At 60.2% G+C, this 16,839-nt stretch overlaps 1 protein-coding gene across 2 annotated transcripts; it reads right to left on the bottom strand.

Annotated features, from left to right (window-relative positions):
- Positions 1–357: 357 nt before the first annotated feature.
- On the bottom strand, positions 358–6,398 carry EDN2 (endothelin 2). 2 transcript variants are annotated; one of them, XM_047792794.1, is made up of 5 exons: positions 6,255–6,398; positions 5,756–5,918; positions 4,109–4,231; positions 3,090–3,179; positions 358–1,029 (listed from the first exon to the last, which is right to left on the bottom strand). In XM_047792794.1, the coding sequence occupies exons 1-5, from the start codon at positions 6,316–6,318 to the stop codon at positions 936–938; spliced, it is 534 nt and encodes a 177-aa protein (XP_047648750.1). In that variant the 5' UTR covers positions 6,319–6,398; the 3' UTR covers positions 358–935. The 2 variants fall into 2 exon arrangements, with proteins under 2 accessions (XP_047648750.1, XP_047648751.1); XM_047792795.1 differs by lacking the exon at positions 3,090–3,179 and having other exon boundaries at positions 6,255–6,387.
- Positions 6,399–16,839: the final 10,441 nt, after the last annotated feature.

Below are 16,839 nucleotides of genomic sequence, written 5' to 3'. Positions count from 1 at the left end.
TTTTCTCTTTTCTTCTTTCTTTCTTTCCTTCTTTTCTTTTGTTCTCTTGCTTTTTAGGGCCGTGCTTGTGCCACATGGAGGTTCCCAGGCTAGGGGTCTAATCGGAGATACAGCTGCCAAGCTACACCACAGCCACAGCCACGAGGGATCCGAGCTGCGTCTGCGACCTACACCACAGCTCACGGCAATGCCAGATCCTTCACCCACGGAGCGAGGCCACGGAAGGAACCCATATCCTCATGTGTACTGGTCGGGTTTGTTTCTGCTGAGCCATGACAGGAACGCCCAAGCAGCCCCTTCCTGAGCCGTGGCTCAGACCCCCGCCTCAGCCAAAATACCAGAGTACCATTCATTGTTTATTATAAACACAGGTTCGCAGGTAACTGAGATTCTAAAAAAATACATTAAAATAAATACTCAGAATGTTCAAAGTTTAGAGCAAATAAGTTATGTACAGACAGGTGAAGCAGAACAGACCCTTCTCACCAGGAGGGTCCCCGGAGTGTGCGGGTACAGGGAGTCTGGGCAAGGAGAGCTGAAGGGGACAGACAGGGGCCAGCCGGGACTTTGGCCCTGGCCAGACCCATCCAGCCTCCAGGGCTGGCTTAGCTGTGAGCGCCAACCACTGTGTGTCACTCCTGGTTTGCAGCCAACAGACAGTTACCCCTCTCTGCACGGGGTCCCCACGCCGTTCCTTTCAGCTGGGCCGTGGAGCCGGAGCCAGCGTGGGAGGCCGCTCTGCAGCCCAGGGCCTGAGGGCTTTCCTGGGCAGTGTGAGGGCATGGAGCTGCCATGAGGGAGGCTCACTCCCCGGAGCGAGGAGGCCAGAGCTTGTACCAAGTCCAGCAGGTGGGTTTCCTGGCCCAGGAAACAGGTGGAGGGTCTCCCAGGCCTGGGACGGCCCTCTCCTTCCGTCTCCACACAAGCTTCCAGAGCTATCTCTTCCTCCGCCTGGAGTGGGTAGGCCTGGGCTCCCTCGTTGCCTCCTGCCGTTGTCCAGCAAAGCGGATTCTGGCTGCAGCAATGTCCCTGCAATGGAGAGAGGTCGACTGAGCATCTCAGGGCATACGCACTGCTCGAGGGTTCCCCATGAGAGCCTCTAAGAGGGGCTCGAGGCCTTAATTCATGACAGCGGAGTCAGAGGGTGGCCACAGCTGAGCCTGAAAACCAGGCCTCGATATCAAGGACAGGCCAGACCAGGCCTAGAAGCTTCTCTGCCTGCGAGGACTTGGACAAAGCAGATGATCCACAGCAAGTGCCAGAGTGGCTCGACGGCTGAAGGCAGCCCAGCCCAGCGGAGCTCCCCTGACTTGCCTTCCCACGTCCGGCCCCTGCCTGTGCTGCTCCTGCCCCCACCCCCACGCCGCTTCCTCACGTCCCCATTCTCCAAGGTCCTGCTCCAGGTGGTCCAACCAGACGGCTGTGGCTCCTAGCCGCCCTTTGAACCTGACCGAGACCCCTGGCTGGGACTCGCGCGTCATCCCTGGCTCAGGGCCTTCTGGCCTGGGAGCTGGGAAGCTGGTTTGGGTTCGCAGCCAGGGGAACTTGGGCAAAGGTCACAACTTCTCTGAGCCCCTTTCTTGGTCTTTACAAGAAAAACGGGCCTGAACTGCTGTGCGGCTGCGTACAGGCTGGCAAGGCACGCTCTTTGCCGATTATGAAGGACCAACCTCTTGCAAAGTCCTGTCTCAAAATCGTTTTTCTTTTTAGGGCCGCACCGGAGGCACATGGGAGTTCCCAGGCTAGGGGTCCGATCGGAGCTGCAGCTGCCGGCCTACGCCACAGCCTCAGCAACGCCAGATGCAAGCAGCTTCTGCAACTTATGCTGCGACGTGTGGCAACACAGGATCCTTAACTCACGGAGGGAGGCCAGGGATGGAACCTGCATCGCCACAGACACTTTGTCCTGTTTTTAACCCACTAAACAACAGGAACTCCTTGCGTTTTTTTGTCTTTTTTTTTTTTTTTTTTTTTTTTTGCCATTTCTTGGGCCGCTCCTGCGGCATATGGAGGTTCCCAGGCTAGGGGTAGAATCGGAGTTGCAGCCACCGGCCTACGCCAGAGCCACAGCAACGCGGGATCCAAGCCACGTCTGCAACTTACACCACAGCTCATGGCAACGCCGGATCGTTAACCCACTGAGCAAGGGCAGGGACCGAACCCGCAAGCTCATGGTTCCTAGTCGGATTCGTTAACCACTGCGCCACGACGGGAACTCCCCTTGCGTTTTTTTCCTCCTAACATATCTTGGGTCCTGCCTGTCCCACTATCCTGCCTTTTCTCCTGTTTCTCCATCTGCCCCAAGATGGGAGCCACGGAGGGGCCAGGCTGCACCCCGCCCCTGGCCAGCCCCCAGGGTCCCTCGGGGGCAGAGGTAGGGATGGTGGAGATGCCCAGAGGGCCCAGGGGCCGGGTCCTGCTCGAGGCTCTTCACGGATGCTAACAAACACACAACATGCCTATGAGACAGACTCCACTGTTGTCCCTGCCTCGGGAATAGAAGCGGGAGCCCAGAGAAGTTGTGGCAAGACCAAGGTGCCAAGGCTTGCATGCAGCAGGGCTAGGGTTCACCTCAGAAAAATGCATGGCTCAGAAGCTGTGCCCCTTTAGCCACCCTGCTACATGGCCGGATGTGGGGTGTCTGTTCTTCAGTCCGTTTGGTTTTGCACAAACGTCCATGGGCACCATCTGGGGCCAAGCCTCGAGCTGAGCCCTGATGAGGCCTCCATGAAGGCGATCCCGTCTGGGACACTGGGAAGGAGCAGGCTGGGCAGTCCGTCCCTTGGCCCCCACTCCGTGGGGACATGCCTGATTCAGACACAGCCTGAATGAACACCTGGGGGCCTTCCACAGTCACGACCCCTCAGACCCGCTCTCAAAGTCCACTTCCAGGCCTGGCTGGTAACAAAGAGCACAGCGTCGAAGAGCACAGGCTCTGGAGTCAGCCAGATACCTCAGCCGGCCGTGTGGCCGCGGGCAAACGCCCTTCTCCGGGGCTGCCCCATCGGCACCAATCCTGCCTCTTAGGGAGAATAGGGGAAATGGGCAGAGCATACAGAAGGCGCTGCATCAGTGCCGGTGGCCCTCACCTCAGCCGCTGGAGGAGCTCTCCTGCCGTGGCCCATGTCTTGCCAGCCTGGACCTTGGCCACACTGCCTGGGAGTGCCACAGCGTCAGGCCTGAATGAACAGCAGTAGGGCGCCAGTGAGGGGCTGTCCAGGGCCCCAAGGCCACCTGGCGGGAGGCCTGGCCCAGCAACCCTCCCCCCCAGGAACGGATCCATTTCCACCTCATGCACCTGGCATCCTTCCTTTCCCTGGTGGGGTGGGGCCCGAGGAAAGCTGAGCTGCCGGGAGTGTGTTCTCAGCCTCAGAAGGAGGCGGCGGGGTAGCCGGCCTCCCCCGAATCCAGCCACCTGCAGCTGAGCCTGGTTCTTCGCAGGGGAAACTGAGGCAGGGCAGAGTCTCCAGGGAGGGGGTTCCCGTAAACAGTCCCGGGAACGGGGGCTGGGGATTGCCAAGCCCGGGTCTGCTTTCCACGCTGCTCCCGGGGGAGAGGGGGAGAAGCAGGGTCTCCTCTGCCTTCTACGGATGGGAAAGCTGAGGCCCAGAGAGTGAAGAGGCTGGACAAACGCCCCAGCAGCTCCACGACAGCTCTGGGACGGTGCTACGGCCTCCCAACTGCAGGTGTGACTTCTCCACCGAGAAAGCTCGGGCGTCCCCTGAGCCTCGGCTCTGAACCCAAAGCCCAGCTCTCCACGTGATCAGCCGTGTGGCCTGACATGCCGCATCGGGTCCCCTCTCTGGGCCTGCGCTGCCTCGGCTGTCACCTGTGGAAAGTCCCTCCTGCCCAGGAATGAGGATGTCATATATTCTCTCAGAAGCCCCCCCACAGCTGGGCGGTGCAGCGAGGAGGGGAGCCCAGGGGTGACTGGGTCCCTGCAGGAAGGGACACTGCCTGACAACCCAGGGCAGCCTGTGGGTTGGACCCTGCCCTGTCCCACTGAGTCACTCCCCTCCTGGGCTGGCCTCCCGGACACCCTGCTTTCCTTCCAGGACAGATCCAGGCAGCAGTCACCCTGGCGGGTGCAGGCTGGGTGCCCACGTACCAGGGCCTTCGATGGCAGAAGGTAGCACAGGCGGGGTCCTTGGCACTGCAGCACTCACAGCGCCTTGGCAGGGAGCGGCGCCGGCGTCTTGGCGGGTTTCCCAGGCCGTAAGGAGCTGTCTGTCTGTGGGCGGGCAGCCAGCGAGGTAGTGGTGTAGGGCGGAGGGGCGGGGAGAGAGAGAGAGAGAGGGAGAGAGAGGGGATTAGATAAACCAGTACCACCGCAAGCCGAGACTGTCCACCCTGTGCACTGGCGTGGCCACACCCAGGCCACCACAGTAGCCACAGGGGCAACCAGCCTGAGCCCTCCCATCCTGCACACCCCACCCCACCACAGGCTCCTCCTGGGGTGCCAGGTCGCCCCACAAGACCCTGGCCCTCCCGTGCTCCTTCCTGACTCCCCCGGCCCTGCTCCGTATGGGAAGGGGGGGTGGAAGCTGTGCTCCCGCCTTATGCAGAAAAGTGGGAGGTCCTCCCAGCGCCCCCCCCCCCCCCCCGCAACCCGGACCAGAACTTGGGCTGCTGGAGCCAGGGTGCCCTGCACCTGCTTCTCCCCCTCTCCCCCTGCCAAAGAAGACCCTGAGCTCATCCTGGAGGAGGGGGGAGATGCCATCTCACAGGAGTAGGCTCACAGCTAAGCTGCCCCCACCTGGTCACCAGGCGCCTGGAAGGGCGACCAGGGTTTCTTAGAGCTTTGACTTAAAAACACGCATGAGTGTGCATGTGTGTGTGAGATCAGCTGAGATCGACTTCAGATTCAGTCTGGCCAAGGCGGGCCAGGGGCAGGGCAGGGGCCCTGTGGCCGGTTGGACCAGCACCTTGGGTGCCAGAGCTAATTTTAGACGGTGTGGTTGGAGCTGTAATGACTCCAGGTAGACCCAGCACGCAGGGACTGGCAGGGTTCCCGCCCTGAGCCAGTGTTTAGATGCGGATTAGCTCCACACGCGCTTACGTGCAGGGCTTCTCTTGTCTTTTGCAATTTGGGGAAGAAAAAAAAAAAAACACAACACAAACACACACAGAAACTTCAACTTGAAGTATGCAGTGGCCCGGAGGCAGTGCGGGTGCAGACAGAACAGACAGCATGGGGCCCCCACCCCGGCTCTGCCAGGTGACACAGGGCAGGTTTCTCATCTGTCATTTGGGGACCACAGAAATACTTGCCTCATGGGGAGCTTGGAGGGGCTCCCGAGAAAGTAACGCACAAGCAGTGCCTGCTGGAGGGCCTGGCACCGTCAAGACACGGGCCATGCCATTAATCGTATTATTCTTGGAAGATCATGCAGAGGCGGCATGGCAGAGCCACTCTGAGCGCTGGCATCCCCGGACCTAGGATGGAGCCTCCACCTACCACTCACTCCTTCCTGTGTGATCTTGGGGAAGGCACTTAACCTCTCTGAGTCTGAGTACCTCGGTCTGGAAAATGGAGCCCCCACTCGCTTGCCAGGCTACGGGGAGGATTCTCAGGAGGCCAGCCCGCTGTATTGCCCAGGCAGCCCCCACATGGGAAGCCGAAGCAATAACTGATGGCTACTGATAACAGCCCAATGCCCCCAGGGGGGCTGGCATGTCCCAGAGGTTCCCCAACATGCCAGTGGCCCCCACCCCCGCCCCCTGCAGCCCCACCTGGATCCCCCCGGTAGCTCACCCGGGCGTGTTCACCCAGATGATGTCCAGGTGGCAAAAGTAGACGCACTCCTTGTCGAGCCAAGAGCTGCAGGAGCAACGCCGAGGTCGCAGGTGGGAGCCTCGGGCACGGGGCGTGGGCAATTGCTGCTCTAGGTGGGGGGTGGCAGCCGCCTGGCTCTTGCCTGCATGCACAGGAGGGAGAGAGGTGGAGAGGAGGGTCAGGGCGCCCGGCACAGCGGGGATGCGGGACCCGCCGGGCTCCTCCTCTTGCATAACCGAGGAAGTTGGCTTCCTCGCTGCTCAGGAGCTCCAGGCCAGCCGGGGGAAACCCCAGCAGCTCTGGGTGGGAAGGACCAGCAGCTGCCCTGTGCCTGCAGCACCTCTAATTACACAGCCCCCTGCAGCCACTGCTGCCCCTGTGTGCTCCCAGCTGGCTTGGAGGGCATGGCAGCCCCAGAGGGGGACGCAGACGAATAAACCTCAGAGCTGCTGCAGCAAGTGAGGCCAGGGGAGCTCACCTTCGTGCAGGGCCACGAGCAGGGCTAGAGCGATGGAGCACCAGGCGGTGGGCACGGCGACCATGGTGGCGGCGGAGCGCACAGGCTGGACTGGAGTGGAGAGTGTGCCTGTTGCCAGCCTCCTGCTGCCAGGCTGAGCGATAGCTCATTGCCTCGGTGCCCTGGCTGCCTCTTATAACACCAGGCGCGGCCCCGCCCCTGCCTGGCCAGCCCTGCCCCGCTGCACCGGTGGGTGTGGGCCCGGAGCCAGGGACACCGCCTCCTCCCAGGGCGCTGGGCCCGCCCCAGCCTCTGCGGTGGGGGGGGATGTGGGGGGAGGGAAGAGGGGGGAGGGCAGGCTCCCGCTCCTCCCTCTGCCTGGAGCACCTCCTGGAGTCCCAGGGCTCCCCTGCTGCCCCCAGGGACCCCTCCTAGTCCCCCTGGACTTGTTCTGTCATCCCCCACCTGCCGGGAGCCCCCTCCCCCACTCGCCGCGGCTGCTCTGCAGATCTTGCCCAGAGCTAAGAGTTCGGAGGAAGAGGTCCCACGAGCAGAACGTTCCCTTTCCTTGAGACCTGCCTTCCTGCCTGCCTACTGCCAACCAGCCAGAGGGTGGCCCTTCTATCCCACGGGAGGTAAAAGACCTGCTCGAGGCTGGGTGGCCTTGGGGGAGTCGGAGCCCTCTCTGGGCCTGCTTCCCTCCATGAAGAACATAGCTCACTTGACCTCTGGCCAGGCTGGAGCTGCCTCCTCCCCCCTCCCCCAGGAAGCACCCTTCTTCCCTACCCCGTCCCCTACCCCAGGAATTTGGGTCCCCTCCGGAACCTATTCTGCCAAACAGCCTTGGCCAAGGCCATCCCTCCTGGGCCTCGGTTTCCTTGGTTACGAAGCAAATCCAAAATGAAGGATTCTTCACCTGTTTGGCTCAGAGACTCGCTGATACTAAAAAGGAGGCCTCAGAGCCCTCTCCAGAAAGACGGCCCTGTGGGCATACAGACAAAGTGCCCCTTGGAAGGCCTCCCGTCGCGGACACGGCAGGATGTCTCAGCTCAGCTCTGTGATGACTTCCGCAAAAAGGCGAGGGGGCAAGGGAGGGGCTCCCTGGGGCCAGCATTCCGCTCCTGCCCCACGGCTGCCTCAGAGGCCGCCTCCTCAGGGTCTCTCAGTTCTCGGAACCCCCAGCCCCCGTGCTCTCAAGCCTGACTCATGACATTGGGCTTATCTCCTCAACAGTCTCGAGGTCCAGAACTCCAGAGGAGGCTGGGCCTGGAGCCTGCCTGGCACACAGTAGGGCCTTGAGCGCGTGCCTCCGAGGGGCTGGGGGAGGCATGCGCGCAGGCCTGGCCTTGAGTCGTGGAATGAGGGCCCCAGGACCCCAAGCTGCCTGAGTTTTCGTCCCAGTGTTGAACGGGGATTTTTCTCATGACATATTTAGGGAAAAAAAAGAAAGGTTGACTCTGAAGAAACAGGCAGCTTTGTTTCTTCCCAGGGCGTGTGCCCATGTGTGCACACGTGTGTGTGTGATCCGGGGAGAGGAGGGCAGCCCGGAACGAAGGAGGGAGGCGCCTGTCCGTGTCGCCTTCCTTGCCCCAGGCCGGCTCAGGCTGCATGGAGGCAGGTGCCAGCATTTCTGAGCACCGCCGGTCTGCTCAGCGTGCCATGGACCGCTCGCCTCCAGAGCCTCAAGAGGCAGCTGTTTGCATCTGGGGTTTGGGCTCCACCTCTGCCCGGAAGAAGAAGGTGGTTCCCACAGGAGCATGGCCCGGCCAAGGTCACCCAGGGCTGGCCCTGGCACTCAGGTCTTGGTCTTGCTAGCAAACCACAGTGACTCCCCATCCAGCGCTCAGGTCCTTCCCCCACCGCCTCCCCCGCAGAGCGCCTCTCTAAGAATTTAGAGGAGTATTTCTGGAATGAGGTGAGCAACGCGCCCCGACGTTTCTGGGAGCCTCTGCGAGAATAGAAACGTGGAGCTAAGCAAGGTTGGGGTCGGGGTGGGGGAGAGAGATGGCAAACTGCAGAACTACGAAGAGAAGGCAGGAAAAGCTGCTCTGCTGGGAGAAGGGAGGGTTGGGGAGGAGGAGAACAAACCGGGAGGCCGAGAAAGACTTGGGGGGGGGTGGCGGGACGAGGAAGCAGAGCGTCTCAAGAAAGAAAGAACTCGGCTTTGAGAGTAAAAGAGAAAGACCATCGGGGCGAGAGCAAAGGTTCTAACAGGTCTAATCTTGACACAAATGCACAGCGCCTGCTCGGGACAATAGGCAGCTAGAGGCTCCGAGTCTGGGAAACATAATAGAAGAATTAAACGGACCTGGGGACCGATTCGCTCTCTGGCGTGAAAGGAGGATGACGACAGGGCAGGGGCCACCACCCAGCCCCACAGGGTCCGCTCAGGAAGTGGCGACTCCACGCTGCCCCCCTTCCCTGCACTCCGCTGGAGCCGAGCAAGCCGGGTCCCTGTGAAAAAGAGAGGCCGAGTCTGGGGACCTGAGCAAACCCAGGTCTTAAGGGGGAAGGCGTTCCCAGAAGAGCGCTACCCCACGGGCAAGCGTTGCCAGGTAGAGAAAAGTAAGCTGCCTGAATAGCCAGCCCTGACCCCCAGGGTCTCCTCTCTGCCTCCTGGCCGGCTGTGGCTGCACGACCCCAGGCCCCAGGGCTCGGCCTCCTAGCAACTGCCCCACCTGGTGGCTCTGCAGCTCTGCTTGAGCTGCGAAAGGCTGCAGATTGAGGGGCAAGGATTCACGGAAGGTCACCGTGTCAGAAGCAAAGTGCCAAACAATTTGCTCCACTTAAGTTTGGCACCAGCCCAAAACGAGAAGGAGGGATTTGTGGGGCACAGGCTGGCAGAAGAGAGCCGTCGAGGTGGACTTTGGGCTAGGAATTGCCCCCCCAGAAATCCTCTGGGGTCTTCACTCCCATTCAGCAGAGGAGACAGCTGAGGTCCAAGAGGGGGAGCAAGTTGCTCAAAACAGTGGTGGGCTGGACAGGTTCTCTTGGCTCCTGATCCAGCTCCCCTCTCCCCACCCGGAAGGAAAGCTCCCAGGGGTCCCAGCTGAGCCCCAAACCCTGAATCTCTTTAAGAAGGGATGTCAGGGAGTTCCTGCTGTGGCTCAGTGGGTTACAAATCTGACTGGTGTCCATGAGGATGCACCTGCGATCCCTGGCCTCGCCCTGTGGGTTAAGGATCTGGCGTTGCCGGGAGCTGTGGTGTAGGTCGCGATGCGGCTCGGATCTGGCATTGCCGTGGCTGTGAGGCAGGCCGGCAGCTGTAGCTCTGACTTGACCCCTAGCTTGGGAACCTCCACATGCCGTGGGTACAGCCCTAAAAAGACACACACACACACACACACACACACACACACACACACACGACATCAGGAAGGATCCCATTGGCAAGAGGCTGAGTCACCTCCCTGTGGACCACAAAGCTCCCTCTCAATCAGTCCTGCACCAAGAGTAACTTTGGTCCCACTGAGTAGCCATCTGGCTGCTGGGATGGAGGATGCTCTGGGGTCAGGATTCAATGTCCTCGTGATGAGGTCCGACTCGGCAAGAAAGGGCCAGGGCGGATGCCCAGTGTTGCAAGCTTTGGCCCCAGGTTTGCCCTTCATGCCGCCTGCCGTGTGGCCTGGGGCCAGTCCCGTCCCTCCCTCCGCTGGCTTCCCTGGACAGCGTTCCTGCCTTGCATTGACCACAGGGGGCGCTCTCAGCTCCGTCCGCCTAAGACAGGCAGAATCCACCTGCCCAGTTTCCAGTTTCCCAGGAGCCAGCCCTGCAGACTCTGGGACGGCCTCACCATGGCTCTTGCTCCCAGCTCAGAACCCTCCCCGCTCTTACCTCTGGAAAACCAGTCAATTTCCCGTTGCCACCGAGCCCCACCAGATTTCAGGAAGTTCTGTCTGCAGCCCCAGTAGAAGGGACACGGAGTCTTAGTTGCTGGCACATACCGTGCAGGCAACTTAGCAGAGCGAGTGGCTGGAAAGATGGGACTGGCCGGGGGGAAATGTCTGGAGCCTGGAGGGATTGGGGTGCGAGGGACGGTTTGGCTCTGGAACCAGTCTGGGTTGGGGATTTAGGGACGGGAAGTGGGGTGGGGGGTGGGGGGGGGTAAATAGACCTTCGCATTGTTAGCTGTCCCCCAAGGTATGTCCCCAAGGCTGCGGTCAGGACCGCCCCTACCCAGGCCTGGGGCCGCTCCGCCTCAGGGCCTATTTCTGGTGGGTGGTCTGGGCCTCCTGCCATTGGCCACGGCTCACCCTGAGCCAGCAGAGCCTGCTACCAACCACGGCATCATCCCCAGGCTGGGTCTCTGCAAGGGCAGCTTTCGCCCTGCAGGCCAGCACCCGGGGTCCCCTCCAAGCTTCCCTCGGGGGACACCCCCTTCCTAATTCTCCTCCTCCCCCAGCTCAGCCCATTGGAAAGATTTATCTCTCCCACATAAACTACTTTTAAAGGAATAATTCCCGTGCCCTGCCTGTTTTAATCTCGGGGTAAGCAGAACAGGGTCAGCCGAGCCGTGGAACTGCCGGCTGGAATTTCAGCCCAAACCAGACATTGTTCAGTCAAGGCGCCCTCGTCAAGAGGCGTGTGAATCCTGCTGGACTTTGTGAAATGAGAAAACCAACCCAGGGGCTCAGCACACAAGAATGGAAATCTCTGGACCTGAAGATTTGCAGTGAACCTCCAGCGTGCAAAGGGCCTGACGCCCCGCCCCACCGGGTGGAATGTGCATTTAGTGAGCACTGAGCTATTCCAAGCTCTGTGTTAAGTGATTTACACACATTATCGCCACCAATTAATTGTCTTCACTTACCTAAGGGATGGGTCATATAATGAGTCCCTCTTTTATTATTATTTTTTAATTTTTTTGTCTTCTTAGGGCCAAACCCGTGGCACATGGAGGTTCCCAGGCTAGGGGTTGAATCGGAGCGCAGCCGCCACAGCCACAGCAACACAGGATTCAAGCCACGTCTGTGACTTACACCACATCTCCTGGCAACGCCAGATTCTTAACCCACTGAGAGAGGCCAGGGATCGAACCTGCGTCCTCATGGATACTGGTAAGTTTCATTTCTGCTGAGCCACAACGGGAAGTCCCGAGTGTCTCTTTCATAAATGAGGAAACCGAGGTTTAGCCTTGCCCTGTGCCAGGCAGCTGGGCAGCGGCAGAGCCAAGACGGGAAGGAAGATCTGTGTGACTCCGAAGCCCTAATCCCGTGCTCCGAGCGCCCCCGACCCTGAGCCCCGTGTGCCCCCTCCCCCCACGCCACCGCCTGGCTGAGCCTGTGCTGATTGCCTTTAGATTAATATCAAAGAGGGCACTTGAATGATTCTTTTAAAAGTACAGCCCATGGGCTGCCCTCTGGCAGCAACTCTCCCCCCAGGGTCCCCTCTTTGCCCTTAACCAGGCAGGGAGCCCTGTGCAGCCTGGGAAAGTAGGAAGTGGAGGAATAGGGGCAGCCTCTTGCTTGCATCTGTAGGGTCGGGTGGTGGGGGGTGCTCACTCCCACAGCCCAAACGCAGCGTGTTGCCTATGCCTGTGAGGCTGGTGGCTGAGGCCCGGGTACAGCTGTCCGGTAGGTGTGGGCAGGCCCTGCTTATTTTGCCAGCTACCCACAACAGACCTGGGAGGCAGGCTGGGCTTGTGACTCGCATTTGACAGACAGGGTTTTTCCAGGTAAGGTTCTTACTTTATAGACAAAGAAGTGACTTAGAGCCAGGGCTTATACGTCTGCTCTGGGACCAAGAACCTACATCACATATATCCAGTGAACCACCCAACCATCTACCTACTCCCTCACCCACCCATCCATCCATCCCACCTCCATCCAACCCTCCCTGTCAACACCCATCCATCCATCCAACTTCCCGCGCCCACGTCCATCCAGCCAGCCATCCTTCCATCTATCCTTCTTTCTGTCCAGCTGGCTCTCCATTTATCTATGATCTAACCTTGTATCCATCTGCCCACCCATCTGTTCAGCCTCCCATGTCCCCATCCATCCATCCATCCATCCCTCCGTCCTTCCCTCCATTTATCTATCCATCACCAATAGCTAACCTTCTTGCCATCCTTCCATCCACACAGCTACACAACCAGCCGCCCACACATCCATCTTCCTTCATGACAGAGGTGGTGGACGAGATTAGAAAAGTCAAAGAGATTTGAGTGACAGTTAGCCTTGTCCTGGGACCAACTGGCTACTTCCTGGGGAGACACTGAGAGGATGAGCTCACGGAGACATGGTCTTCTCTGGAATCCCCACCCTGGGGCCCAGCACAGGCCTGGACTTACCACTCATGTCTGACGCTGGAGCGAATGCATGGGGTGGCTTTATCTCACCAGACCAAGCCTGCTCTTGCAGAGACACCCCTTCTGATGAGAAAGATTTAGTCCCCCTTTTCTGTCTGATACCATCTTTGCAATGCTCTAGCAATGAAGGCTTGACATAATCTTTAAGAGAAAAATACAGGTAGCCAGAGGGGAAAAGGCCTTAGCCTCTATCTGGATGAGAAAACTGAGGTCCAAGGTGGAAGAACGGCCCAGCAGAGGTCACCCTGCCAGGCTTGGATCCAAGAAACCCTGGACTCTTCACTCTGAGGCCCAGACCCCTGCACGTGGAGGGGCTGGAACCCCAGCTTCCTCCTCTGTCCACCACCAGCCAGGACATGCAGCTGGGTTTTTCAGGGTCACACCCACCCTATTGCCTAGAACCCAGATTCTCCAGGACGCACCCAGCTCCCCACCAGGAGGCCGTCTTTTCCCTCAGGGAAGGGGTGAGCCACCAGGAGGCTGGGCCATGCAGAAATACAGTATTTCATTCTTCGTTTAAATGCCAACTAAAAATAAGTGGCTATATCATGAGGATGGCGAAGCCCGGGGTTCCCACTGTGATTCCAGACGGCATTCCTGAGCAGAGGTGTGCCCGGGATAGCCCCTTGCCTAAAGGCCTCCTGCCCAGTTCCCGGGAATCCTGAGCCATGAGTGGCCCAGGAGGGGCCCAGCTGGGCTCTGGCAGGCAGGAGGGCAGCCAGGAGCTAAAGCTGCTGCCTGGGGCTGGCTCAGGGCGTGGGGGTGAGTCAGGGGCCAGCCCACCCCTGGAACCTCTGCGGATCAACGGATCCGGCTGCGGGCTTCAAAGCCCCATGACTCAGGCTCCGGTCCCCCCATTCCCCCCTGTGGACAAGGGCCCGGCCCTGTGTCACACCAGAAGCAGCGCAGGGCAGGGTGGCTGGTCTGGGCTCTGGTGTTATTTCTCACCAACCACGTGACTGAGGCCACACCACTCTTTAATCTTCCCGCGTGTCCGAGGCCACATCCATCAGAGGCATCTAGAAAGAAAAATCCTACCCCACAGCTGCTGGGAGGCTTCGTGGTGGAGCCCATGGAAGTTTCGGCCCATTGCCTGGCACAGGGGGGTCTGCAGGGCAGCCTCTGTCCTCCCTTCGTCGCTGCAGGCTGTGTGGGGTCCTCTCGGCGTGAAGGCACTCCTGGACAGGAATGGGGTGTGTGTGTGTGTGTGTGTGTGCGTGTGCGCTTGCACATGTGTGCCGGGGGGTGGTTAGCAGAAATTGTGTCATTTACATGCCGTCGGCCAGCTACCCCACCAGGGGCCCCTCCGCTGTCGCGGGTGGCACAGCCCCTCCAAGCCTCTGAGGCCAGCCTGGCTTTTGCCCTGTTCACCCATTAGCTTTGGCGCATCACACAACGGGTGTGTTGAGATTTTGCTCAAAGCCGCCTTCCTATGAAAACCAGGCTTCGGCTGAAAGTCTGCAGCCTGGACCTGGCCTGGCGTCAGGCTGAATCGTTTTGTCAAGCCCGAATGCCCACCCTGGCGGGCTGGGGGCCAGACTCGGAGCCATTCTTCCTTCTTCCTCCTCCCACCCACGCCGACCTGGGCGCCCACGGGCATCCGCACACTTTCTCGCCTCCCAGCCTCCGGGCAAGCTGGGGCCTTCCCTCCTCCTCCCACTCTTGATTTATGCTGCCCGCATCCTTAAGGCCTAGGGCAAATGTCTCCTCCCCCAGGAAGGCTTCCCGACTCCATCTAAGACATGAGGTCTCAGCCACCTCTGAACACCCACAGCGTTCTCATGCCAGCTCCTCTGGCTGGGCCTACTCCTGTGTCTCCCAGGGCAGGCTAGTGGCTAAAGGCTCTGATTCTGTGTCTCTTGGCATGTGCCCTTTCCTCCCCCCTCTGAGCCCAGTTTCCTCATCTGTAAAATGGGTGCAATTGTGGTCACACAGCTGTGTATGGGCTAAGCGGGGGCGGGGGGGGGGGCGCCATCCGCAGAAGCCACATCATTCCGCCGAATCACAGAGCCTGTTCTCGCATCTTTCTTCAAGCTTTGTCAACGTGTCCATTTTCAGACGCGGCTTTAGACTCCGAGAGGTTAGAGAGCTTGACCTAGAAAGGTAGGGGTTTACGCCCAGGGTCAGGGCCATCTCCACGCCCCCGTGGCTTATGTGACTCCCTGCCTCTGTCCTCTCAGCCAGCTCCCATGCCCCACAGATATGCGCCGATGGGCAATGAGGACTTCAGGGAAGGTCTGCCCCAGGCCCGCTCGGCCTCCCCGGCCCAGCCCAGGCGCGCCGGGCCCCTGCGGCTCTGGGAGCTGCCTCTTGAGCAAGGTAGGCGAAGACAGAGACAAAGGCATCCTGGACTGACGGCTGCAGAGCTCAGCTTCCCGTCGCCTGTTCCAAAGAAAACGCTGGTGGCAGGTGGGACTCTGCTGCCAAGTGAGTCTGGGGAATGGGGTTTCCAGCAGGGCCCCCGAGAGCAGAGGCGTCAGGGAGTCTCGCAGAGTTCCCTCTGAGCCGGGGATCGGGGGGCGGCCCCGGTCCAGGGAGGCGGCTCCCGGACTGGGAGGAGGGGACGGGGAGACGCAGAAGTGGCTCAGTTCCCAGCTGGGGGGCTGCAGGCAAGCCCTTCTCTTGTCCGAGCCTCAGCTTCGTCCTCCATGAAGCGAGGGGCTTCTTCGGGTCCCTGGAGACTGTAGAGGGTGAGGCCAGACACAGCCCAGAAAGACCTCTTCGGAGGCTCTTCTGGACCCACCAAGGGAAGTGGAGGGAGCCCTGGAGCGTCCGAGCCCCGGGAAGCCCTTCCCCGATGCCCCTCCGCTGCCGGAGGAAGAGCCGGTCTCCCCCTCTCCCTGTCATTCACTGAAAGCATTCTGGGACTGCTCAGCACCTGGCCCTTTAAGAATTAATTACAGCTACTGTTTACCCACGTAAACATTTACCCACGCCTGGGCCCTGGTGCCAGACTCGGCACAGCTCTTTACGTGTCTTACCACCTTTAGCCCCCACAGCAGGAAGGCAATCTTCCTCTTATTCTTGCTTTGCCGGCGAGGAGCCTGAGGCTGAGCCGCGGCCAAGGTCGCTGAGCCGCGGCCAAGGTCGCACAGCCATCCGACTCTTGATCTGTCTGCATCCTTAAGCGCAATCCTGGCGACGGCGAGGACGGGGATCCCAGGCGGCATCTCCATGGGGTGGGCTTATGGTTGACGCTCCTTCTTTTGGTGGGGGAACTGAGGTATCTCATCCCAGGTCACCCATGTAGCATAGAAGGAGCTGGGATTTGAACCCAGGTCAGTCTGAGCCCTTGGTCTAAGCTCTCAATCTCAATTCTAGATTTTCCTGAGAGTCCCTCAAAGCAGGTCCTGGGGGTCCTGAGTCTGAGGGCAGCAGGAAAAGTGCCCCCATCCCTCAACCCAGCTCCTGGGTATCCTGGAAACCAGGCAGCAGAATCCCGGGAGCCTAGGGGAGGGGAGTAGTCGGCTTATGCTGTCAGGGTTGTGCTGGGTGGTGAGGTGAGCGGTGACTCAGGGTGGGAGGCCCTGAGAGGGTGGGCAGGCGGTGCGAGCAGCCCAGGCCAGGCCAGACCACTGCTGGAGTTCCCTAGAGGAGGAGGTGTGGGTAAGGCCAGGCTGAGTCACAGCAGCGAGATGGGACAGGGAGCTGGGATGGCCCAATGACCTCACGCTTTCAGCCCAGCCTGGCATGGAGCCTCCGGCCCAGGCGGGCCTGGTGGGCCCACACAGGCAGGACGGGCACAGCTCCTCTTTGCCCACCCATAGCCAGGGGTGTCTGTGATCCCAGGCGGCCTCCCTGAGGCCTGGTGTTGCCAGAACCCTGAAACCCTGCCAGACTGGGAAGCAGCTGGCCTAGGGTGCAGAGCAGAGGTGGGGGAGACCCAGGCTCGCTCTCCCTCTTATGCTGTGTGACTCGGGCCAAGCAACTCCACCTCTCTGAGCTTTGACCTCCTCCTCTGTCTTACAGATTCATGTGAGGATCTCATAAGCTGATGACTGTTGTCCAAACCCTGGCCCAGAGCTGGTGTCCTAGGGTGTGGGGAGCTGGGGAGGCAGCCACCACCAGCCAGGAGCCCACGAGAGAATGGAGGGCTGGAGCAGGTGGGCCCTGGTGAGCCTGGCTCTACAGCCACACGCCAGCGTCCTGGCTCTTGGCTGTCCAGCCTTGAGTGAGGGTCTTCTGATCTCTGGGCCTCAGCTGCCCCATGGGTCCAAGAAAAATAATAACCCCAGACTCTCAGGAGGGTGCTGGGGGCCCCACCATCGCCTTGGGCCAGGTATCGGGGGTGGGGGG

This window comes from Phacochoerus africanus, chromosome 8 (genome assembly GCF_016906955.1).
Source record: "Phacochoerus africanus isolate WHEZ1 chromosome 8, ROS_Pafr_v1, whole genome shotgun sequence".
Classification (NCBI taxonomy): Eukaryota; Metazoa; Chordata; class Mammalia; order Artiodactyla; family Suidae; genus Phacochoerus; species Phacochoerus africanus.
The sequence above is the reverse complement of the archived record's forward strand: the minus strand, read 5'-3'. Positions and strand labels throughout refer to the sequence as shown.

Bases quoted from the DNA above. Each gene is read 5' to 3' on its own strand.
- EDN2 (XM_047792794.1), bottom strand. From the start codon at position 6,318: ATGGTCGCCGTGCCCACCGCCTGGTGCTCCATCGCTCTAGCCCTGCTC. The intron at 4,232-5,755 runs GTGAGCTACCGG...GCCCGCCCACAG, and splicing joins ATCTGGGTGAACACGCCCGG to ACAGACAGCTCCTTACGGCC. The intron at 3,180-4,108 runs GTACGTGGGCAC...CTGTTCATTCAG, and splicing joins TTCTGCCATCGAAGGCCCTG to GCCTGACGCTGTGGCACTCC.